Here is a 26161-nt window from a genome sequence, read left to right on the forward strand (position 1 = left end):
ATTTTTTTACCTCGCAAGTCAAACGGGCAGTTCTGGCCAATATTATGAAAGCGAAGACAACCCGTAAGAATAGTTAGAAATGAAAAAAAAGAAATACAATAAAGAATGGAAGTCGCAATGAGTGGAGTAGGCTTTTCCCAAATCGGCCAGCCGAAAAATTCGCACTGAATTCGCCGAAAATCGATGTATTGGTGCCTCACCAGCATGCGGATACAATTTCTTTAGCTATTATACCGCGAAAGATGACTGCGACTTTAGGCATTTCGGAAAACGGCCAGCAGGAAAAGACGCCGAAAACAATGGCTGTCAAGAAATCGCCGATAATTGGGCCGAATAAGGTATATTCTCGCACTGAATCCGCCGAAAACCGATGTTTTAGTGCCTCTGCAGCGTCCATGTCCATGTAGTATGATGTACATGTATATGTACATGTACAGTGTATACTGCGAGAGGTGGTTTCAAGTACCACTTTGAGCCGAATTCTGACTTTGGGGCTCATAATATCGCCGAATTCGGACATTTTCTTAGCCGATGGAAAACCCGATGAGCCGAAAAAATCGGACCGATTAGGGAAATGCCTATCCACGGGGCTGTCGCACGGTGGGATATCGTTAGCCCAACTCAGTTACGTGACACGCAGATGAAGGGCTTCACTGCTTCTACTGTTGTACGGATTCGCCTTATTCCCGGTGGTCCGCCATTTTGTTCTATAAATAACAGTTGCAATCCTGTCCATGTAGTTGTTCCGCTGACTGAACTACGCTCATTACTCCTGAGAGTTAGTTGTGAAGGGATAGAAACACTGGGCTGTACGGTAAGTTTTGAACCTGACGCCAAGTCTTCCGTCTCAGTGTAATGCCATCTAACAGTGACGCCAAGTCTTCCGTCTCAGTGTAATGCCATCTAACAGTGACAAACCTACGTGTGATACCCTTGCTGCAGAAGTCTATCCAGGTGAACGTTATTTTTATGCTGACATCGTCTATCCTGTGTTCACCTTCTCGCCTGGGAACAAAAATGGTAAGCTCCAGTTTTGTGTGTGTGTGTGTGTGTGTGTGTGTGTGTGTGTGTGTGTGTGTGTGTGTGTGTGTGTGTGTGTGTGTGTGACGATACCAAGGCACAGAGCAAAGGGGTTCTTTCACGTAATTATCAAATCCAGCACATATGCTTCACCGCCTAACTCCAGGCGGAAATGTACATCTAAAGACTAAACCTAGACCTTGGCGGATAGTGACGGTAGATAGGTTGGGTGAATTTGGTAATTTTTCTGGTAGAAGTATGCTTCATGCATGTTTGCTATGTAGATAAGAAAGTGGAGCAGAGTTTATTATGAAGTACCTGCCATACTACGGTTTGTGTGGTTCTGCCAATTTCATTGCGTTTCGAGCAGAATCTACCAATTTTTCTAACACTACTGGAATCTGCCAAGGGCCATGTACACCTGCTTTAGGTACGGTGTTGGTATTTGAGTTTTAGTTACCGTCCCTTTTAGATGTTTTTTTCTGAATTAGTCCTGCATGTCTTGAGTCGGTTAGCTAAGCAAGCGAGGGGCAACAAATGCACAAGACGAGCGTGTCTCATTATCGGCCATTTGGTGACGCTACTGCACACAACACTTTGTTGGTCAATCATACAATGCATAGCCTGCGCGTTTGACCTTCCGTCTCGCTTGTGCAGTTGTCAGATGGGAGCCACTGTGAGGAGTATCTTGCCTGTAACCATTTTGATGCTCGTTCGTGTAGAGGCAGGGCAGGTGCGAACCTACCTACCATAATATTTTCTTAACGCGATAGTACATGTATAATCCAATAGCGAACGCGCATGTGTGAACTTGCGTTAAAAAAAACTTGATGTAAAGTACAATCATGTACAAGTACAAGACTGCGTGGGCCATCCCCTGATCATAGGTGCCAAACATTTTTAGTATAAAAAAAAAATGGTGGGTTAGTAAAAAAAAAAAAAAAAAAAAAAAAAAAAAAAAAACAAGTACAAGACTTAGTGTACAAGTACAACGGGATACACAAACGTTCCTCCAGTAGTGACAGAAAATGTGTGCCAAGGTGTAGGAAACGTACTCACTGCGCTGAGGGCCTGTGCTTTCCCACGTCGCGTGTCGTCATCTGTGCACCTCTCAAAGTCCGATAGGGATGGAAAACAATGACGTCGATTAAAAGTGAAAAATAAGTTGAACTGTGGACCTCTCCACACTTCGCTCTTGGGCCAGAGTGGAGATGCGGACAGTTCAAGCTATTTTCAAAATGGCCGAGTTCGTCGCTACGCGTGAAACGTGAAAAAGAACAAAAGAACATCTTCTTGTTCAATATACCGGTAGATCCCTTCTGATCTTAGCGAAGTGTAGGAAATTCATAGCTAGGATGTAGAATACTGGTGTGATGTATCGGTATCAGAAGTCGGTTCACAGCCAGGATGGTCTAGTCCCGATCAGGAGGTCGTATAAACCTAAGATTGACTGGTCACTGCAGGAATAGGGAGGTACCGGTATGCACTTGTACGTTACCCCCGATTTGAACAGAATCGTTCGGATAGGATGCGTTCAGATCGTGAGATCACTTGCGAGATAAATTAAATGATCGAACCAGAAAGGGCCTTGATTCATCGTATGGTGAGATGGATAGTACCAAGAGAAGCGAGGGGCGACAGACTGAGTAGTGAGCCTACTAGCGACAGTATCAACGGGACACAAAATAGGCATTTTTATCATTTTGAATTTGAGTGTGCGAGGAGCGAGGAAAGGGGGGGGGGGGGGGGGTATTCGCCTTCTGAGTACGAGTATGGTCACAAATCTTGAGCCGATCCGAAATCTAGAGCTGAGGCTTCAGGTTGAGAAATTGGAATGTAAAACTTAGTTAATAGGAAACTACAACGACCAAGGAACTACAAGTTACGCTACACTATCATTGTCCTGTGTTTAGTGGACAACTAGCTCATGCGATAACATTAATCATTGCATGACACTGATCAACGGTACTGACGGCGTTCTCCAGTCTTGGCCAAAGAAATCCGTACCGCGAGTCAAAAGCCACGCAACGTTTCCACTTCAATGACATCAGATTCTATTCATCATGCATTAGGCCATCCTTTTTTATATCTATGTTTCGTGTCAGTTCAACTTCCAGAATCATATGCGAGAGGTGGAAAAAAATAAAAAGTTGCAAAATAATAAAAAGGCTCATCATGATCATCATCGATGTGTATGCACTGTACATAGCACAATAGCTCGTGCATGGTGTACATTCGAAAGAAAAATCGTACATCGAAGCACAACATCTGGGTTATCAGCATGAGTAAATATTCACTTTGGACAGAGGAGGCAACCGCTGGTCATGGTGCTTCGCTGGAATATTGTACTCAGACTTCAGCAGCGGTGCAAAGAGCTCCGGAACAACGCATCCTCTCAGCTTAGGCGATCAATGCGGTCTGGTGTAAGCTCATAGAATATTGCTCCCAGATGCCGAACAAACGATTTACCAACGCTGGCCTAGGCTAGAGGCCATTTCTGAATCCCAGCTTCGCCGTATGCAACCTGTCCACACTGATGACTCGCACGATCGTACACTCATTGTGCATGTTCGAATTTTTTTTTCCGAAAAAAATCAAAACGTATGCGTGCGGACGATGCGAAACATAGCTATAAAAAATGATGGCCATATCCTCAAAACAGGCCGCATGAGCCATGGCGCTGCTTTTGGCACGTGGGTTGGATTTCTTTGGCCACGACTGACTGACAGTCTGTACATCTAACACTAGCAGGCGCTTGGTGTCGCGGCGATATTTGATACCAGTCCTAACCACTGCTAACGCTAGTCACAGACTCAGTACTCAGTAGAGTCTAAAATCTTGTAGTCGTGGTAGTGTTCAGGTGTTGCCCTGCCCGCCTTTGCTGATGATGTAGAGCTTCTCTGGTAGACCCAGTTCACACCTCTTGGCGGCCTTTGGATTTGGGTCGCGCCCTGCACTGCTGCAGCGCGCTGTCCAGTAAGGTTTGCTAGAATCCTTCAAGGACTCATTATCTGGAACCTAAGCTAGGTCTTAGTTCTTCCTTTGTAGCTGGTAGCCCATCGACTGAGCAATGTTTGTCTCCCTTCCTTGCTCGTGTTTGGCGAGTATAGAAATTCAATATTTTCGAATCAGCGGTGCATGCTCTTCGGTTCGGTCAGGAATACACGTGCGTCCAACTAATTCCTTTTTCCTGCGTTACAGTGAGTATGAGTATTTCGCGAACTGAGCTCCTCTAGTGCACCGCTCAAAGACTGAGTACATCGCCAGTATCCACAGCGCAACTCAAATTTGACGTAGAATGTGCTAGTAGTTCATTTAGAATCATGACCAGCCCCACACTGGGCCACAGCGGTAACAACATCTTTGGCGAAGCCGGAACAGGCGCTGCTTCCGCAGCAGTGCAACACCCGACTACGGAGAAGTCGACAGTCGACGCTTACGGCCTAGTCAAGTGAGTGTGTGTGTGTACCGGTATTACGTTACTGTTGAACGGTCGCCGAAGTACTTGGGAGATGGGTCAACCTCGCTGCCTCGTAGCCTAGACCTTTCTTATTTTCATATACAGTAAAACCTGTAACTAACGCGACCAGCGACCGCCTTTTCTTGTCCCAAAGATGAGTTTTGACCCGTAACTAGCGACCGCGATGTGGGAAATCAAATGTTGCTCGAAAAGCCTTATGGTTGATAAATATGGTGGTAAAGACACACCTAGCAATATGGCGGTAAACACACGCCTGCCCACACACGCTCTCTAGGCTGCAAAGTTCTGGCACAGAGCTCTCCTTCTCACCACCACCACCATCAGTTCGCGCCTGGCGCCTGGTCGATGCATGGCTGGCGGTATCCGGCATAGCAGGCTGGTACATCAAGTAGCGCATGGCACATAGACGATGACACAGCAACGACATAGCTCGATTGCGACGTACGTTTCGTCCCCGCTGGACTCATCAGGCAATCTTCTTCTTGGCGTGTGTTTACCGCCATATTGCCAGGTGTGTCTTTACCACCATATTTATCAACCATATGTACAGCTGCAGTGGTGTCTTCAACTTCATTCTCTCGAAGAGCCTTCTTGAAATTTTGCTGATTTTCCATGGTCCTGTAAGGAATCTTTCGATACTACAGCTGAACAAATGAACGCAGGTAATTTTGACCATGGAGTCGGTGTGGACTGCACTACACCTGTCAAAATTTCAAGCGCTGTCAAGAATAAACATGATAGGAAACGTCTTGGAGAGCGCATCGAAAGCGCTGTCTGATCGATATTACTACTCGGAGGAGAAACGAAGACTGGGCGGCTCTGTCACCCCAGTCATACAGGCGGATCGACGCTGGCATAAAGGAATCCAGAAACAAAGCAGCACCACAAGGTCCTGCTGCTGAAGGATCGCGTTCAAGCAATCGAGGAGTCACAACAAGGACAGTCGGTACGATTGATCGCATGAACAAATTTGAAGCCCAGCGCAAAACGAAACTTCCCCAGGGAACGTTTGACTCCTGGCTTCAGAAGTAGCAGCTGAATTTGAAGTCTGCAAAAAATTAATCTTCACTCTCTCTGTCTTTATCCATCTCTCCGTCTTTCTCTCCAAGTGTTGTTTGACCTGAAATAAGAATGACATTGCGCCAGTCCCGGGGAATGGTATTAGCTGCATTTTGACATACATATCATATAATGGGATCCATATATGGTCACGCGGTGCAAAGCTCCAATTAAAGACCACCTGCTACTAAAGACCTCTTTTGCTGGCACGAAGGGATAGTCGGTAGTCACAGGTTTTCATGTATAATTATTGTACTACAGTGTATGCCTGGTGGAGTCCCGTGCTTACAACAGCGCTTGGTGAAATTCTAGGCTGTTCGCTCTTCGGCGCTCCGTTCTTCGGCGCTCCGTTCTTTGGCGCTCCGTTCTCCGGCTCTCCGTTCTTTGGCGCTCCGTTCTTCGGCGCCGGACACTGCGATAGTAGTGAGTCTGTACATTGACCGGCTCTACCACGCCAGAGCCTGTCAACTCCTGCCGTCGGCATTGAGCACCGAATGTGCCCATCCATAAACCCCGTTACCCTCGTACGATCAGTCCGTAAGCTACTAGTAATAGAGAGGTTGCGCACAACGAAAATTCGTAGTGCCGTGACGAATATTTTTTACCGAAAAAAGCTAAGGAAGATTTGTAAATCGTAAGGTTGCGCACAACTTCTGAACTTTTTCGCAGTAGGTGCGCGGGTAGGGAGAGTCAAGACAGGGAGTTGTAAAATATCAGTATTCTAGTATTTCACGTTTGTACGAAAACATATTTTCGTGGATCCGTTCTGAATCACTCGTGTTTAACCTTAAAGTGCAGCTCATACTCCGGAAATACGGTGATCTCCACAGAGCAGGAAGAGCAGTTGATAATGAACAGACACTAGTGGGCAGTTCATGGCAATAGCCTACCACTACTACACTCGTGGACGTTGAAATCCGATGGGATGACCGGAGCCAACGGCCCTGCTGCTTTTTAGCACGTACATCAAGAGTGCATACACAAGAGTATGCAACTGTGGATGTGGGGGTCAGTGCGCGGCGCGCTGCCTTCATTACGTAACTTACCTCCATCACGCTCTGAAAGCATGCACTCAAACCCACAGTTTCTCGTACGAGCCCATCCGGTTTGGCTCGACTCGGTCCAATACCTACTTGATCTCTAAAATTTAATGTTGGCGCATGTACTCCAGTTCCGTACAAAAGTTTATTTCAAACGAAAGGGAATGTGCAGCGTTTGATTTTCCGTTGTGCGCTGACTGCAGCTGAATGATGTAATGAAGGCAGCGCGCCGCGCATCTGGCCCATAGAAAAGAGATCGCAGTTGCATGCTCTTGTTTTTGGACTCTTGACGTACAAGCACAGTGCTTCATGTATGCAATGTAAAACTGAGGTCTCGGCGTTGACGTTGCGATCAGGCATTGTAAATGGGCAAAATGGGGATGGAATGGGGTGTGTTGAGTGCCCCATGGTGTTAGATACAGCAAGGACACCATGTTTGTGTTCTTGGCTTCTTCTCGTTTTTGCCATTTCAGGTTTCGCAAATCCATACGTTCAGCCTAGTGCTGGTGGCCATATTGGTTTGGTCCGCTATTGCTCCCTTACCCGCCACAGGTAGGTACTTAACCAGTGAGCGGGAATTTATGATTATACTCATACCTTGTTTTTCCGGGCGGTTCGGAACCATCACTGGCTGTGACTTTAAAATGTATGCAGCTCCGAATCGTGTAGTTTTCACCACATACGTTTTGATGGGGAAAGGCCGCAGGCATTATGACGTCAGTATTTCCACACAAAAAAGCGACAGAAAGGTACTAATATTTCCACAGAAACTCAGCTTAAGGCTGCCCGCAAGACCCAAGTACCTGTAACTCCGGGGGTCCGGATAACCGAGGTATGAGTGTAGTTAGGAAGCAGTGCCATGATGGGTTTTGGCTGTGTTTGTGACTAGGGTTTCTGTTGAATTGCTGCCCATTGCTCACGATACCTACACAGCAAAACGTACCAGACCCATACATGTAACATTTATGTACTAACATGTCGTGCCTATAAAGATCACACCCTCTTGACCAACATGCTACTCGTATAAACAATCCTATCCGTACCAACATACGTATGTGCACACAATTCTATTAAAGTCTCAGAGCCTGCAGTCATAATCATGTACAATGGTGACTTTAAAATCCGGCATGATTTGTGCCACAGACACTCCGCTGCAACAAGGAGGGTGCTTCATGATAATTAGAAAAAAGAGAGGTTTGCAACTTATCCGTCTTCGCCAAAACTAACGATTATAAGCAGGATAATGGTGAGTTAAAAGGTGCAACAATTAACACAAAACTGACTTATGGGATAGTGACATTCAACGGCCTGATGCTTAGCTGCATCACGTGTGGCACATTTTGATTCACCGTTATCCTGCTTATAATCGTTTCTGTTGGACAAAACGGATAACTTGTAAACTTCTGTTCCTCTCATTTTTAATTTAAATCCTCGGCTCCTCAACTAGCTTCACCACAAAAGCTGATTCACTCCTTCAGTGTGCATGAAAAGGACATTTTGGTTGCTGAAAGTTGTGCTGGTTTACCGAGGGTGCTGGTTTCTAAAGTGATGGATTATTAAAATGGCTGACTGTATACTACAACCGGCATATCTCTCAGACCCGTTCTGACATCTCCACCACCGTTACGCTCATTGCAGTTTAATGATCAGTGTGATTACACGTACCCTGCGGATGATTCTTAAAGCGGTTTGCTGGACGCTTCTGGGGTCATTATCACAAATAGATGAAATATCACATACACGCTCGAAAAGTTGAGAGGGCATGCGATTACTGAGTTGGTCTGGTGCACGGAATGCACAAAGTACAATACACGGATTTAAGGCTTGTCGCTCGCTTGCGCGATTCGGTGCGGCACGTCCAGGATTGACCCCCATAACAAAGGCAAAAATCAATGAATTTTGTTGCCAGTGTCAGTACGCTGACGTGGCTGACAAGGGTTCCTGTTGCCACTAGCTGGTCCAGGATCCTCTTTCGGCTGCTCTTCCGCCTCAGTTGTCCAAGGCAGGCTCTCATAGTCAATACCTTCTGGAATCAGTTGGTGGCTAGAGTTGAACAGCATGGAACAGGCCGCTGTACTTTATCGGGACATGTTGGGTATTCACCCTTTCAGACAGTGCAGTGAGGAGGGGGCAGTTTGGCATAACTTCTTTCATAGTATCGTGCAAGTTCTCCAGATCGGTCTCAGTGATAGCTCTCATGTCTATGAGCTCGAGCTTAGTAGAGGCTGCACTGGAATTTCCCGTCCTCTTGCTGTCGGTTTGTCGACGCACGCTCCACAGTGGCATCCATGACTGGTTTCGCCGGCCAGGCATGCAGGCGTAACATGTACGTCCATCGCTCAGTGGTCTCAGACCCCTTTCCTGTTTTCGCTGACTCTGCGGATGGCAGGTCTTGCCCTAGTATCTCACAGTAGCTGCGGGTCAGCAGCAATGCTACAATGACGTTGTGGTGGCAGGAGCATGCAATGCCAGCAGTGCAACTGCCATATGCAGACATCACATTTCGAATAGTGACATGCGTACGCAGTGACGTAGCACTCACTAGGATGTACAGTGTGTAGCTTTCTTCTCCCTCTGTGATGCCCGGCACATTAGCCTTGACAACGTATCTGTGCGGTCCAGAGTGCTTTGGTGTGGGAAGAAACCTTCGACGCCGTAAACGTATGGCCAGGAGAAGGATTCGTACCCGAATGGTTTTTGTATCTTCTTTCAGTAAGACTGCGGAGCAGAGCGGTTGGGAGTTTTTTAGCTCCACGTTTGTTAGGCCTTGGAGAGGATATGGGCACCGCCAAGGCAATTGCTTCGTTTGTTCAGCCCTAGAAACGTTATAGGTGAGACGTTTTGTGAATGAGAGCAAGAAATGTTGCGAGAGAGAGAGAGAGAGAGAGAGAGAGCCTCATCAGTCATCCGAGCAAAGTGCTACTGAGGATCTTGCTGAAGCGCCTGCAGCCGCAAGTGGAGGGTTTGCTGGCGGACGAGCAAGCAGGGTTCCGGAAGGGAAGAAGCACAGTAGAGCAAATCTTCAACCTCAGAATGTTAATTGAAAAGTACCGTGACCATCAGCAGGCTGTGTATCATTGCTTCATCGATTTCCGTAAGGCCTTTGATAGGGTTTGGCACAAAGCGCTATTCAAGATTATGAGAGCGCATGGCATCGAAGCAAGAATTGTGGACCTGATTGAAGCGCTTTACGCTACTACTGAAGCTGCCATCGTTGTTGGATCCACTATCACCGACTGGTTCACCACGTCAGTGGGTGTCAGGCAGGGCTGTTTACTCTCGCCTTGTCTGTTCAACGTATTCCTGGAGTACATCATGTCTGACGCTTTGGAGGAGTTTGATGGGTCAGTATGTATCGGCGGCATGTGCGTGACCAACCTACGTTTTGCGGATGATATAGATCTAATCGCATCGTCTGTAGAAGAGCTGATGGACCTGACCGAGGGCGTGGATACGAGTGCAACAAGACTAGGCATGCAGATCAATGCTTCCAAGACCAAGTCAATGGCAGCGCCGGAGGGCGGTGGTGATCTGGGGTGCATTCAAGTAGGCAGTGAGCGAATAGAAGAGGTATCCCAGTTTAACCCTTTATGGACGGATTACTAGCACAGTACGCACCAGAATTACAAAATGTCAGTACGATTTTCAACTTTACCATGTCATAACTTTGGTGTCCTTCACTTGATTTTCACAATCAAGGGCTCATTGGAAAGCTCTTGACGAGAGCAACGCCAGGGTACCAATCTCCATTATCCAGCCGCCACAAATCAGGCGCGGTAACACAGCAAAGTCGTCTCCAAGCCTGATATGCAAGCAAGTTCGTCCCATCAACGCCATTCCACTCTCCTTCATCGCAGAACGCTCAAATCTGTTTGAGACGATTCAAACTTCAGCCGGCTACGTCATTATCATGTGCTCAGTCGCTCAAAGAGCACACGAGAACGCGTGTGTGTGTCTTTGTGTGCTTGTCTGTGCTTGTGAATTTTTGGGAGAGTGTGTTGGGTCTGGTACATGTTGCGCAACATTAATTTTGCTGCAGACAATTAATGACATCAGACCTTCCTTCAGATGATGTATATAGCTGTGTGTGCGCGTGTGTGTGTGTGTGTGTGTGTGTGTGTGTGTGTGCATGTGTTTGTTTTGTGTGTGTGTATGTGTTTGTGTGTGTGTATGTGTGAGCTTGTGTGTGCTTGTGTGTGCTTGTGTGTGCTTGTGTGTGTGTGTGTTCTTTGCGTGCATGATGTCTACTTTTCTCAGCTGATTTGACAGTGAAATGCGTTCAGAACCCTCCCAGAGAGTGCACGTACATAGGTGAAGATGCTCTGTACGTTTGCAGTGTACGGGGATCTCCTAACGGGCTCGCGGACATCAGCGTCTCGCCTGCACGCCAGACCACGTTCAACATAGTCACTGTTCCCGGCGGACAGAACGTGCCGTTCATCTTTCAAAACGTCAGCCTTGCAGATAACCAGCTGACACACTGTGTGGCTGCCAGTACTCCCCGTTCGTACGCGAAGGCTTGCTTCCAAGTCCGGGCGTGCATACCGAGTGAGTACCTTTTTTTCTGTCTTTCGATGTTATATGTACATAACAGGTAAGCAGAGGCATTCGGCATGTTACGGTTTTCGGCGCTGTATCGGGGGAATTGTCTTTGTCAGTATGTACAATCTGGAGTGCTCTTGCTTATGTGATGAGGTCAGCCAGAGAGCGCATCTGGAGAAGTTGGAATTGCTTTTTTCATGTTCTGGGGGGTGATCTGACAGCTAAGACATTCAAACGCCAGTGTTTCAATGTCGCAAAAGTACCTACGAGCAAGTTCACCGCGTGGAGAGGCAATGATTACTATGCATAACACGGCACAAACTTTTTGCGATTCCCTTTGCCCGCAGTTTGGAAAAGAGAAAAATTAGTTGCCACATGTGCCTTCCACGCTTTCCGAGCTGTGTGTGACTGGAGCTTTCATTAGTCGCATCTCCTGCTGATGGGGAACATTCGCGTGCATGTTTTGGATTGTGTGTGTGTGCGTGCACGTGTGTGCATGTGCGTGCATGCGTACATCTGTGTACGCGTGTGCAACTGTGTCTGTATGCGCGCGCATCTGTGCATCTGCGTACGCGTGTATGTGTGTGCCGCGTTTGCTCGGGTTTTATATTTCTACTGTTAAATATCTACTCCCTCAGATATCCTGAACTGCCGGGTGACAAACTATGCCGACTGGGAGAACTGTACGGACATTGGCATGGATGTCCAGTTCCACTGCACCGCACGGGGTCCAGAACTGTCCCTGGACCTGCCCAGTCCTACCTGCCGGGCCAGCGTTGGAGTACAGGAGGTGGCCGGCGGAGAGGATCTGTCCTTCACGTTCCGTAACCTGAGCCCGGCAGATAACGGGAAAAAGCACTGCATTTCCGCCCGCACCACGCATGAGCAACAAAGTCGCTGCCTCAACCTGGCCGTCTGCCCGCCGAGTAAGCACTCAAGATAACATTGCTTTCGGTTTTCTTTCAGCCCCGGGTTCCCTGTGAAAAGGCGCCGTGGCCTGTTGGGAATTCCCTAGTACAACAAGAATGTAATTAATGATATTAGTGACAATCTCAGAAGCACATTGATATGCCGAAGGTTAACATACGCATGATATTGACCAATATAATGACAGCAAACGGCTAATTTTAGCCAGGGTGATATACTACCGATTTTAGAGAAAGGAGTGTTTTCGTTAAATTTTGCGATGCCGGTTGAAATTTTGCGTGAACAGTACAGTACTGCATGACCATCCTTCTTTTTAAGCAGTGAAACTTGGATCGCTAAAATGTTGATCGAGGATTGGTCCAAATTCAGAAAACGGTGATAATCTGCTAAAATTAGCCATTCCACAGTGTAGCTTTTGCTTTCAAACATCAAAGCAAAATTCGCTGTGTAACATCAAAGCAAAATTCGCTGTGTAACATCAAAGCAAAATTCGCTGTGTAACATCAAAGAAAAATTCGCTGTGTAACATCAAAGCAGTGTGTTTTGAGTTCCATAAGCTACTGCTGGTATACTTTTGAAGTACAGTGACACCTGTCTAAGACGACCGCTCAAGGGACCTTCAAAATGTGGTCTCTGTTACCAGGTGGTCTCCTTATCCAGGGTCATTTGACTGGAAATAGTATCCTTGGATCCTGGTTACAGTGGTCTTCTTGGACAGGTGGTCGCCTTGACAGGTCTTACTGTAGTAATGAGGAGCATAGTGGAAACTGTGACTGGTTATTCGGTTTGCGACTGCGTGACCAGCTGCGGAGCGCTGTGACTGTGCTCACAGGGCCCTGATCGGGTCACAGAGTCACAGGCTGGCGGACTCCGTGACCCAATCAAGCCACGTGTAGTAAACACGATGAGTGCCGCCAGGACCTTGAGCACCAAGGTTCTCACCAATGCAACGTAGCGGGGTGCTGTGCCCTCCTTCACCGTTTGACCGCCCCCTTTCAGAAAGAAATCGCCACCTTTATAATATGCATGATAAGCACACATGGTGTAGTAGCAGTGTATAAGAAGGCGGAATAAAAATGGCTGTAAAATCACAACAATTTGGGTCAGATCACCCCTCCCCCCCCCCCCTCCTTCCCTTTCCTTCTGGCTATACTCCTGGTATCTAATTGTAAACCGTAAACCATCCCAAAGATACTGTCAAACAAGGATTACGAATACTGTAAAACCGGGAAGTCTTATGAGTCACAAAGTCTAACGTTTTAACGACCAATTTTTTATTGGTGTTTGAAGACACGTTATCGCGAACCCGGTTTTAGATGTCTGTGTAAAGATGCACAGACAGTGGGTGGCCAGTCGCCATCGTTAATTAAACTTTCGGCGCATTCTCATGCCAAAATTACAAAAAAAAACGTTATACTTTTTGGCCGTTAAACTTTCCGGTTTTCCAGTACATGACATAGGTTTTGTGAAGGTCAGACGAAATCAGTGAGCTGCATCCTGGGTGACCCTTTGTCAATGGAAATTAGCATCAACTTCTCTAATGGAATTTCAATACAGTTGTGAGCTTCACAGTCTGAAGAAAATGTTGAACGTTTTCTGCTGGGATGACAGCTATGTCATAGCTCTGGTATTGGGAGCATTGCTTGCCCCAATTTCTGGTGGTGTCGATAAACATTTTCTTCGGACTTTTTCCCGTTTCATCATGCTCACTGAATGAGTATCCATAAAAGCTGTCCGAAGAAACTAGGTCTATGTGGTTTGAAAGAAACATTGAGATTTTATTATACTTTTTTTACTTGAAGAAATGATTTGTCTGTCTCTACTCGGGTGGTAACTTCAGTGGAGACTGGATAATCACAAGGACACTTCTTAAGGAGAGAACATTTTTTCACCAGAACCGTGGGAGATCATGAAGCACCTCAAGAAATAGGTTTTAAATAGGTTTTCTCTCTCTCTCCTCTCTTCTTTGTGTATTCTATTCTGCCATGTTTGGCTGTCACCCTGCATTCCAAGTGATATTTGGTCGTCTTTTGACGTGCCAGCTGATGTTGTTTAAATAAATGGGTAAGATATTGGATACTCACATTTGCTATGTATTCTTCTTGTGTGTTTCTGTGACTGCAATTGATAGAGCCATGGATTTACTTGCCAGCGACTTTGGGCAAGCTCAGCCGGTCATCCATTGCGAGACGCGACGTATCGCACACTTCCTACCAGGACGCGGTGCGCCATTGCACCGCCATTGGTTACCAGCTTGGTAGCGAGCAAGAACTTCTTCATTGGCGTGACGCTCTGAGCAGCGAGTTAACATCGATCGCACGCGACTCGACTGGCCCGTATTACATTGCCAGCTCAGCAGCCAACCCTCGAGTTGTCATCCTCACAGCCACAGGCACACCAATATTTACCGATGCCCGTCCAGGGAAGCTTTACCGGTCGCTTTGCTTTGGTAAGCCCTCTTTGAGCAGCGTGCTTTGAAAGTTTCTCGGCGATGAACAAGTACTCTGCTCCAGCTGTCGGGCCATTGGCACTGCAAATAAATAAGAAAAAAAATCATAATACTGTTGCAATGTCTGCCCTCACGTGCACAGATACTCAAGACTGAGGTCGAGGTTGTCGAAGAATAACACAAGAGACATTAAGAGATGAACAGACTCGAATGGAGAGCCAAGGATTGATTTATAGAAGAGAAAACGGACCAAGGAACTGCAGGTTACGCTATACTGTCCACTAATACCACCAGTTACTAAACAATCAGCTCATGCAATAACATTGCACGACATTCCACGATACTGCACGTGATTGCACGGCACACGACTCGACACACATTGGTCAGTGTCGTGCGATGTTATCGCATGAGCTGACTGTTTAGTAGCTAGTGGTGTTAGTGGACATTATAACGTAACCTGCAGTTCCTTGGTCCGTTCTCTGTTGTAAGAGCTGAACCTTTCTAATTACGCGCCGACTGCATTGCAGCCATTTACACGTCAGGGTACTGGTTTGCTGTTTTCACCTTGATGTGACCCGAAAACATTAGCCACCACTGCAGTGAAGAGACTGTTGAGGTTTTAGTAGAGCGACTCTGGTATGTGTGTTTGAAGAATAGCCGACAAAAAGTCAAGCATGCACTTGGGAAGACTATTCGGAGATAGCGCATGTTGGTTGTCATGTAAGATACAGACAGAACATCACCATGACAACTGTGTATTAAGAACTCAGATGGTGAGGTAAGGAATTTTTTTCATAACAACGTCTCACTGTTCAAAGTCTGGTTCAGTTGGTGGACTCGATCGCATAACTTGTGCCCGCTATTTCTATGTTACAAACGCCAACAGTGTCTTCGTTCTTTTCTCTGTTGCCTGCTTGTCTTTACTTCAGTGTTGTGCGATAACGGATTCATGGACACATCCGTACCCAGTGCGCCTGCATGCAGGTGTCTATCTGGTTGGCTTGGCGAGCGATGTGAAAAACGTAAGTTTGGGGAAATTATGAGACGGTGTCCTGGTTCAATTTGGTTTGGTTTGGTTTGGTTTGGCTTCATTATCCTTCAAAAGCAATTAGAAACTTATCTAGGAAGTTTTGTCTGATGAAAAGGGCATAAGGGTGGGGCTTAAATTGGAGGGAGGGGAAGAATCGAAGTCATGGGTGATGCCATTCATGCTCTGTGTATACCTTGTCCGTCGCATTTTCAAGCGTGGTAACTAGCACTCGAGAAAATAAGAGCGTGAGGGGAGTGCGAGGGGTCTACCCTCGATTGCAGTGAAACCCGTCGTAAGACGACTGCTCAGGGGACCTTCAAAGTGTTGTCTCTGTTACCAGTGCCATTTGACTGGAAATAGCATCCATTGGGCCTGGCAGCAGTGGTCTTCTAGGACAGGTGGTGACCTTATCCGAGTGGACGCCATGATGGGTTTTACTCTATTTTCTATCTGCTGTTTTTTTTTGTTCTCACTGAAACATAGGTGCTGTTGCTGGTTTTTTGAGTAAAACTACATGGGTTGCACCCAGCACTGGGTTCTGTAAGCCCACCGACACCACGCCACTGCAATGCGCCCAGAACGGCCGCTACCCGTGGCATCCGGCCCAGGTCTGGTGTGACCGGTGGTACAGTAGCATTGCAACACAGCTACCCCTGCACAGCTCGGCTGCACCTGCGTTCCATCGCTTCGTCAGCCAGCTAGTCGTGGCCGGCTATCACGATCATATGTCCGTCTGGCTCAACAACACCGGCACTAAATCCCTGTACAGCCTTGGCAGAGAGGCCCTCAGCGCTCCACATATCACCAGTCCCGTCACCGGTGACCCAGCGGCCGATGTAATCTGCGAAGGTCAGTCCACAGCAGCTGTGAATATTTCTTGATACAGTGCTAGCCATGAGAAACCCAATCCCATGAACAAAATAGCACAGCGTTCGAGAGCCCAGACCAGTATGTGTAGTGTTAGGGCTGCGTAGCGTCCGGCAACACTATTATATTTATGAGGTTGGGTTTGTTTTGCCAGTGCAGTAGATGTTGATAGGACAACACACGGTGTGGAATAAGCGTCAGTGCAGGGCTGTTGTTCTTTGGCGGCCGATGTGTGAATGGTTAGTTCTGGGAGACTTGTTTTCTGATAACAATAATAACTTTCTCAAAATGCTAAGACTCCATTGATGGCCATCCACCATATCCGTACATTTTCACAACACTCTACAAACAATCACTCCTGAAGATGGGCCTTGCCTGATAATTCGAGTGATTTACTATTTCTGTATTGTTAAGATGTGAAGATGTATGGAAATAGTAACTGTTGAGTGTAAAAACTCACGTGCCCACCTCACTGATAGTGACGTCGCGATTATAGCCGATATTCGAAAAGTACCGTATCGCCCGCCTTGTAGCCACGGGGCACTATATTTTCAATGTCCATCACAGATGGGGCACTATTCAAGAGAGGGTGCTATTCAAGAGACTAGTCAAGAGAGGGTGCTATTCAAGAGAGGGTGCTATTCAAGAGAGGGTGCTATTCAAGAGAGGGTGCTATTCAAGAGAGGGTGCTATTCAAGAGAGGGTGCTATTCAAGAGACTAGTCAAGAGAGGGTACTACAGTTAACCTCGCTAATAACGACTGCGGATATAACGACAATTCGCGAATAACAACAGAATTTCCATGCCCAGAGCAAAGTCCCATACCACTGTAATACATATAATGCGACTTCGGGTATAACGACACTTCGCGAATAAGGACACCTTTTTGATGCCCCGCCAAGTGACGTTATAAGCGAAGTTGACTATTTTCAAGAGAGGGCTTTATTCAAGTGAGGGTACTATTCAAGACAGGGTACTGTCAAAGAGAAAGTACTCTCTCTCTCTCTCTTCAATACTGGTACAATGACATCATCCCGCATAAAAAGAAAGTAGGCAAAGAAAAGCAGAGCCTGGAGCGCTACTCAAGAGAGGGCTTTCTTTTTTCCCTGACTCCTAGACACTGGGGCACTAGTCACGATAGAGGACTATTCAGGAGAGGACTCTAATCACACGACTACGTTAGTATCAATCGGATAACTACGTTTTTTGAAGATCGAAAAGCTCGTATGAGCGTTCACCCCGTAAATATGCCTCCAACCATGAACATGCCCATGTGCCACGTCTCAACAGACTTTTTCCGTTTCCTATCCCACCTCCGTGTGAACACCGTGGGCCGAAAGCACAGGCCCAGACACGTTGCAGTGCAGGCACAGCTCAACGTGAGGATATTGTTCTGCAGTAGTTGCCCGTAGTTCCTTGGGGTTCATGGATATGTTGACTTGAACATGAGTTTGGACATGTTGACTTGAACATCAGTATGGGACATGTTGACTTGAGAATCAGTATGGATATGTTGACTTGAGAATCAGTATGGATATGTGGACTTGAATATCAGTATGGATATGTGGACTTGAACATCAGTATGCATAATGTTGACTTGACAACCAGTATGATTTCACGTATTCAAAACACCATGACCATGCGGTGTTGCAGTAACATGATTCACTGCCCTGAAGTGTTCATAGTGAGAGCGTTCATGACCGAACCATGAACATCCCCCCCCCCCCCCCCATACCAACAATACCTCACCTATACTGTATTTTCCGGAGTGTATGCCGCACTTAAAACCCCAAGGATTCGTCATTTGCTTCACAAAATTTAGTTCTACGATGGACAAATGAATGGTGGTGTACATGGTAGAGGTCTGTACTTGGTGACAAAATCTGGGTGCGTCTTGTGCTCCATTGCGTGTGCTCCCGTCCTGCCGGAAAATACGGAATATAGATGAAACCACCATAGCTCAAATCTATGCCTTTAACCCTTTTACCGCTAATGTCGTATATACACGTCATTGAAAATGAGCCCATCCAATAATGACGTATATATATATATATGTAGGACTCAGTGAGCAGTCACGTCTCGATGACCGATCACGATCCCCGTGACCAATCAAACAGTCACAAATCCTCGAAGAGCAGTCATAAAGTCACACACCAGTTTGAATCCCGATGACCAGTCACAAACTGCCGCGACTTTCTCTGTGAACGGTCACAGGATCCACGTCAAAATATTACGACTCAACTGTAGGCATTCACGCGTTCAGCATACTTTTTTCCTTCACAGGTTTCAGAAGTGATCAAGAAAGATTTCGATCAACTCTCGATCTCCGCGTAGTTTACTTGTACTTGTAGCTCGAGTCTGGTGTGTGTGGGCTCCTCTCCAAAACGAAGGGTGGTCGAAAATCTTGCAGGCTTCAGATAGAATCTCTTTTGAGAGGACGTTCTGGCTAGTAGGTTGTGCTATTCATCATATTTGAAGAACAAACTTCGTCGTTCAGAAAAGCTATTTCGGAATATTTTCAGTCATGTAATTTTTGCATGCCGATCTTGCTAGAGCAGAGACTGACTTCAACTGATCCAGCATGCAAACAGCACTCGATTTGTGTTTTTGGAGAGGATGGGTGACAAGATTACGGAGTCAGAAGTGGACATCGTCGACGATGCAGAGACGAAAATATAATGAAGATGGAAATGAAAATATGTTCATTTCCAAGAAGGTACTGAGTACATCAAGCACCTTCGTGTGTGTAGTAGCTCTGTCTTTCTTGTGGAAGACTCCACAGAAAAACAATGTCCAGCTTGTTGAAGCTGAAACTGCCTCTCAGTTGAAGTCGTTCAGGAAGACATCTATTCAAGACATCATTAATCCATTCTCAAGGACCATCGTAAGAAATTAAATCAAGTCATGTTTATCGATAAGAATGGCGAACTAGACCAGAGAAGTGTGAGTGTCTTGTTTTGACTGCAGGAAACTGTATTTCAATATTGTGGCTCAACGTAGTGCTTACGCAGTTTACTGCTTCGAACACATCTTCATTTCTACTCCCAAAATAACTCTGTAAAAGTTATTGATGCAACATTATGCATCATGGTCTTTCTCGTTGTGCTGCTATAACGTGTATAAGTACATGTACATGCATACGAGTACTGTGTACCGTTTACTGTCTCCTTGTCAGTGTTTTTGGGCGATCCTCCACACCTTCATTTGTCTTCCAATTATTAATTTTATAGAAATATTCACTCACTTCAACTTCTTTTGATTGCTGGTGCGAATGTAGCCTGCGATGCCTGCTTGTTAGTGAGAGTGCACCAGACATGTATCGATATGTATGTCTGACGAGATATTCTTGAACTGGCATGCTGCTTTGCTTAGATAAGGTTTAGAATTGGGTGCTCAATGGCCTGGAGGAATTAATCATGTTTGCGATCAGTATCACCAAGAGTACAGTTCTTCTGTCTACGCATCTCTTCTTGGCTTGTGGATTGGTCGAAAAGAGATAAAATAATAATACAGAAGTACGTGTGTCCAAGTGTCGTCGTGAAAACAAGTTCTACCTCCGTAACTTTGTCCGCAAGGTCACGTGAATCTAGCTGGTAGTCCCGCTGCCTATTTGTGTGTGTGTGTGTGTGTGTGTGTGTGTGTGTGTGTGTGTGTGTGTGTGTGTGTGTGTGTGTGTGTGTGTGGATGTGTGTGTGTGTGTCTCAAACTCTCTCTTCTACTCTCTCCCTGTCTCGGGGGCGGAGTGGCTAAGCATTTGGCAGCTGTACACCAGGCCAGGTGTGTGTGTGTGTGATGTAGAGAATGAATGACATATGTGCGTGTGTGTGTGAGAGAGAGAGAGATTTAGAGAATGAGTGTGTGCGTGTGTGTGTGTGTGTGTGTGTGTGTGTGTGTGCACGTGTGAGTGTATGTGAGAAAAGGGAGAGAGTGTGGGTGTATGTCTGTGTAATGGTGTGGGCATGTGTGGTCCCCAGCTCTATTCTATGTCATTCACGCTGGAACTGCTGCTGCATAGCCCCAAGTCTGAAGACTTGGAAACTTCACGCCTGCACCTGACTCTTGCACTATGATACCCGTCGCCTATGATACCCCTCAGAATTTCCCACTTTGCTCCCTCTTATGTTCAGGCTGCCCGTTTAGGAGCCATCAGTTGCCTGACGATCGTAGTAATACGTGAAACTCAGAGTTGTGACAAAGCCTCCAATCTCTCTTGTAATACAGAAATACCTATATTCTGCCTGTGACTACTCACAGAGAAAGAGTGGTCACAACTGTACATTCCGCATGTAACTGTTCGCATGGAATTATAGTGGTCACAACTGCATTCTGTGACCGCTCATAGGGAATTATAGTTTCCACAACAAATCCTGCAGTACGAAGCACCCTGCGAGCAGTCACGAACTGTGTACTTTACACATGTACATGTATGGTGATTTGTGACTGGTCATGGGGGGTTTGTGACTGGTAAACTAATTTGTGACTGGTCATGGGGGGTTTGTGACTGTTTGACTGGTCACGGGGACCGTGATTGGTCACGGGGCCTTGACTGGTCACTGAGTCCTACATATATACGACACGCAGACAATTAGAAAAGTAAATACTGCGTAGTATAAATAACCGTTTCTAGCTTAGAAGTTGCGACTTCGGCGGTAATAGTCATGAAGTGGATTGTTCCAACTAGGAACACACGCTTCTTGCCGAACTTGGCACAGGTTTGCCGAGTGGAAGGTGCGACGTGCTCCTCGTGTGCTCCGGATGGCAGTCGTGAGTCAGTCGAGTGTCAAGTTCGGCAAGAAGCGTGTGTTCCTAGTTGGAACAATCAACTTCATAACCGTTTCTAGGTTTGATCATTTCTTTTGTGTACAGTCCTACCTGGCCAGCTGGTATGGTCTCCAGGACCATAGCATTGTGGAGCTAGCAATTTGCCCTGTTTTTAAAAGCATTTTGTCCCATGGCTGAATGGCGCACCCCTGTAGCGGTAACATGGTTTAAAGAAAGGTGGAGCGCAATAAATGCACCATGCTCATAACCCTCTCCGTTCTGCAATGTTGTTGACAGCTGATTGGACAAACAGAGTAGTCAGGTACCGGCCGTGGAACACTCGCGTGGCAATGAAGTCAGCACCGGCCGTATCCGCCGCTAACCTGTGGATGATCCAGGAGTTCTGCCCAGCCATGAATATGTCAATGCCGCAAGCGACCGATGACCCCTTCTTCATCCCGGGCCTGTTTTCAAACGCCATGCCACAGCTCGGCGTCGCAGGTCCTCCGTTTTACGTCCCAGTGTGGTCGCAACAATACAGCAGCATCCAGATTGCCAAGATTTTGTCGGCAACGCAGGTCCAATACATTTCTGTCAGCCAACAGGCGACGTACAGTCCTGTATGCATCAGTAAGTCACTACTCCAATGCATTTCAATCCTGCGGGGAATCCCCCTGTTTGCCTCGGGGGGGGGGGGGATGTTACATAAACTCGTCATACCTGAGTCACTGCTGCAGTGCATGTCAATCCTGCGGGGAATCCCCCCCCCCCCTCCCCCACCCTGTTGCCTCGGGTGGGGGGGGGGGGGGGGGGCATGTTACATAAACTCATCATACCTGAGTCATTGCTGCAGTGCATGTCAATCCTACGAGTAAACCCCAGTGTTGGCTCGGGAGCATGTCGCCTAGATCAGAATTTCACTGCGCGAATGCATATCCCCAGCATTTTCATGACAGATATTCGGATTGCGCGCACGCTATCCTTCATTTGTAAGCAGTATGAAAAGTAACTGAGAGAATGTGATGTGAGTTCTTGCTGTCGGAGACCCGGTTTGCAGAGTTGCACACTCTTGGGAGCTTATAATTCTACTCTTGTGCATACTTGTTCATTACTAGCATCAGAATGCACCAATTCAGCGGTGAGAATCCGCAAGTATACAAAACACGCGATGCAGGTCAATGAGATGCGAAACCACTCCTCATGACCACAGCGTACACCCTGACCAGGCATTGAAGTGGGTTTCTCCAGCTCAGAAGCAGTGCTTCATCCGGAATCCGGTCGATGCACCCCGGCTAACCTGCTTCATCAGTAATCTAAGAAACCTCAAAATCACTATGCCTCAAAAATGTTCAAGAGTGTCTCCTACTTCTAAGTACAGTGAAACCTGTAACTAGCGACCACCCCCTGGGGCCAGAGAAAGCGGTCTTTAGTGGCAGGTGGTCTTTAGTGGCAGGTGGTCTTCAGTGGCAGGTGGTCTTTAGTGGCAGGTGGTCTTTAGTGGCAGGTGGTCTTTAATGGCAGGTGGTCTTTAGTGGCAGGTGGTCTTTAGTGGCAGGTGGTCTTTAGTGGCAGGTGGTCTTTAGTGGCAGGTGGTCTTTAGTGGCAGGTGGTCTTTAGTGGCAGGTGGTCTTTAGTGGCAGGTGGTCCTTGGTAGAGGTTTGTACTGCACAACCATAATGATTGTGAACCCGTCCGTGCCCGGCAAAGTGGTCTGTAGTACCAGGCTGGTCGCTAGTCACGGTGGTCTTTAGCTACAGGAGTTACCGTACAATGGCATTCTTATCTCCTAGGAAATTGATCACTATGCAGTACCGCCGGAAGCAGTCTTTGATTGGTCCGGTAGTTTTACGGCCTTTTATACAGGTTGTGTGTGATATGGCGGGTACACACGTCCTCCACAGTAGGAAACATTTGCCGGTGGCCAACAAATGGTCCAGTGATAACCTGGCCAATGACCCAACCAGACCGGTTCCGGCAGGCCTGCTAAGCCCCAGTGACATTATTTATTTTGTTGTCTCTGCCTGTGAGAGATCATCATAGTAACAAATTGCCGATTGGATGTAATCTGTTTGCTTTGGTGCTCAACAGAATTGTGCTCGTCGGGTCAATCCCTGAACAGCTACAATGAATGCATTTGAGCTCACCGTGACAGAGCTCCTCCGGTACGTTGATCAGCTATTAGTACTGTGTGATTGAGTTGTTCTTGAACAAATTATAACGCTAATACAGTTCTGGCCAAAGGAATTCAAACTCATGAAGAAAATAGCGCTACGCAGCCCTTGTACTACACACACTGGCCTGTGCACTCGAACATGGCGCTATTGTATTCATTAGGGTGGATTTCTCTGGCCAGAACTGTCCTTAAATAAGCATGCGATGTTCGCCTTTTTCTTGGGTCAGAGCTATCAGTGCATCATTGAAAAGGTAACATGAAGTGGTTTGCTTTGTATGGCCTCACCTGAATATGCTACATGCATCTGTATGCTGACCAGAAGCTCTCCAGCCTGTGGCAAAATTTCTCTCTGGTTAAATCGACTACGAAATTCAATGGAAAGCAAAACGTGAGAAAATATGGGCGCCATGGTGACAGCAGCACAGACCATGACGTACAGTGCTGCAGAGAAGTGCCTGTGGTCTACCATGGTCTACTTGAGCGTGTTCACAACTGCCGTGTAAAATCACGCTGTGTTCACAGCTGTCACGCGTATGCGCTGTGTATGACGCATGTGCACGCTGTGTTCACAACTGACACGGGGATACGCTGTGTTAAACCAATGGCACGTATCTGCGCTGTATTCACAGTAATATTGGCACGCATATGCACTTTGTTCACAACTGTTAATTGTACGCGCTGCGCTGTGTTCAAGGTTCATGCATGCCCAAAAAATCGAAACATATTTTTAGTTTGTGTGACGGTATTGAGCGCTAGTTTTTGTGACCCCACCAGTCAACGTTTAACTGGCCTGTACACACCTGATACGCATGGGAAATTATACATGTTGGAATTTCCATTAACATCTGCATCAGGTCCCAAACAATACTGGCACCCTAGTCCTGGACACGCATTTCAACTCCAGTGCGGGACCTTTCATTGCCATCCAAGTGTTGAACAGGATTTACCTCCTCCCCCCACCCTCAGCCCAGTGCGGGACCTGTCGTTGCTATCCGAATGTTGAACAATATTTCTACTGGAACTCGCCCAAAGGGTGCCCAGTATACCGAAGTGTCCGTAACTAACTTCGGGGTATGCATAGCAGAGGTAGATGTGTACCTGACAAGGAAATGTGCAATTTCCATCCTTTTTCCTGCAAACAGGACAACAGGGAAATGGTAGATGTCACAGCGCTCGCAACAACAGACGTCACCGACCGACGGAATAAAACTACAGGAAAGGCCAACCCTATTCCCGTCAATTCTGTTCCTGCCATGGTCTTCACAATGCCGTGGTGTCATTGAGCCAATCGTGCAAGTCTCGATTTGTTCCATTAACGGCTTTACGTCTCTCTTTGTCCCATCCAGATTTTGTCTGTGAATGTGACTATACAAGAGAGTGTACATTCAGTACACTTGCAGTTATCTGTGCTTCTTCTACCATGGGTGTACCCGTGCGTTTGAGATCTCTGCAGGAGAATACTCAACTACTTCCCAGTGTTGCACAATCTTTCAGCTGTGTTTCTTGCTCGAATCGATTTGTTTCATTTCGATTTTTTCTGTGAATGTTGCTGAAAGAGAGATTCTGTCACTGTACAGCAGCTGCAGCTACCCCTTGTTCTTCTTGCAATGGGTGTAGTCGCGCACAAGGCATGGTTCAGGCGTGTGTGTGTGCATGTGAGTGTGTGTGTGCGCGCGTGTGTGTTTGTCTGTACATGGTAAATGGCAAATGGTGTGTGTGTGTGTACATGGTACATGGTGTGTGTGTGTGTGTGTGTGTGTGTGTGTGTGTGTGTGTGTGTGTGTGTGTGTGTGTGTGTGTGTGTGTGTGTGTGTGTGTGTGTGTGTGGTGTGTGTGTGCGCGCTGTGTACTCGTGCACGTGCGTGTGTGTGTGTGTGTGTGTGTGTGTGTGTGTGTGTGTGTGTGTGTGTGTGTGCCTCTGGTGATGGGCGTCAAGTGGTCAAGTGGTATGCGTGTGAGTGAGTGTGTGTGTGTGTGTGTGTGTGTGTGTGCTCCCGGCTTCGGAAGCGGAGGCTGGAATGGCTTGGCCATGTGGCCAGCATGCCGGATGTTCGTGTGCCCAAGCAGCTGTTGTTTGGCTTCCTACCGTCGCCTCGGCCTGCGTGTAGTCCCCGTCGTCGCTGGAGGGATGTGATTTCGGCTGATCTTCGGCACATCGGCATTGAACATCTGGCTTGGTATGGGATTTCTCAGGATCGATCTGCCTGGCGGGTGTCTGCCGTTGGGCCGAGCCTCGGCGGTCCTTCCCATGACCAATCTCAACGGGTGGACCGTCCTATCTGCCACCGTTCGTTTCGTCGGCCAGGTGACAAAGCAAGACACAAGTGTAGCGCAGAGCGAAGTCTCCCCATCCAGGATCAGCGTGGTGCTGTGCAGTGTGGTACATGCAGGAGGTGGTTTCACTCTCGTGGTGGCTGGCGTGTAAATCATCGTTTGCCCCTGGAACCATCGGAAGCGTCTGCGCCGGCATCACCTATTCTGCTCAGCGTCCCAGCTTCTCTCTTGTGTGTTGTGTGTGACATACAATCGGCAATTCAAGTCAGTGCCTGGTTTCAGACGTCTAAAGTGCGACCGTGCCCATCGAGCAACCGAGTCTGATAGAGCGTCGTATGGTGTTCGCTGTTTTTGCTGCAACCGTCAGTTCCATCGACAGAGTGACCCGAGTCGTCATCTCCGTTTCTGCTCCTGACAATGACTGCTTTCGGAGTGGTGTGGCCCTTGTGGCAACCAAGCTACAGTAGTAGAAGTAGCAGTGTGTGTGTGTGTGTGTGTGTGTGTGTGTGTCTAGCATTGGGGAGGCTAGGCATTCCTG

At 47.2% G+C, this 26161-nt stretch overlaps 1 protein-coding gene across 1 annotated transcript; it reads left to right on the plus strand.

Annotated features, from left to right (window-relative positions):
- The first annotated feature begins 574 nt into the window (after positions 1 to 574).
- On the plus strand, positions 575 to 24908 carry LOC135821677 (uncharacterized). Its single transcript, XM_065334675.1, has 11 exons — positions 575 to 814; positions 943 to 1020; positions 7074 to 7152; positions 10858 to 11148; positions 11781 to 12068; positions 14201 to 14518; positions 15448 to 15540; positions 16032 to 16397; positions 21474 to 21806; positions 23265 to 23338; positions 24492 to 24908. The coding sequence occupies exons 1-10, from the start codon at positions 575 to 577 to the stop codon at positions 23312 to 23314; spliced, it is 2136 nt and encodes a 711-aa protein (XP_065190747.1). The 3' UTR covers positions 23315 to 23338; positions 24492 to 24908.
- Positions 24909 to 26161: the final 1253 nt, after the last annotated feature.

This window comes from Sycon ciliatum, chromosome 7, assembly GCF_964019385.1.
Source record: "Sycon ciliatum chromosome 7, ocSycCili1.1, whole genome shotgun sequence".
NCBI lineage: Eukaryota > Metazoa > Porifera > Calcarea > Leucosolenida > Sycettidae > Sycon > Sycon ciliatum.

What these genes read in the sequence shown, in the direction of transcription:
- LOC135821677 (XM_065334675.1), top strand. Translation starts at nt 575, where the DNA reads ATGCCTATCCACGGGGCTGTCGCACGGTGGGATATCGTTAGCCCAACT. An exon ending in CTCGCCTGGGAACAAAAATG is followed by an intron (nt 1,021 to 7,073) that starts GTAAGCTCCAGT and finishes TTGCCATTTCAG; the next exon opens with GTTTCGCAAATCCATACGTT. An exon ending in TTACCGGTCGCTTTGCTTTG is followed by an intron (nt 14,519 to 15,447) that starts GTAAGCCCTCTT and finishes TCTTTACTTCAG; the next exon opens with TGTTGTGCGATAACGGATTC.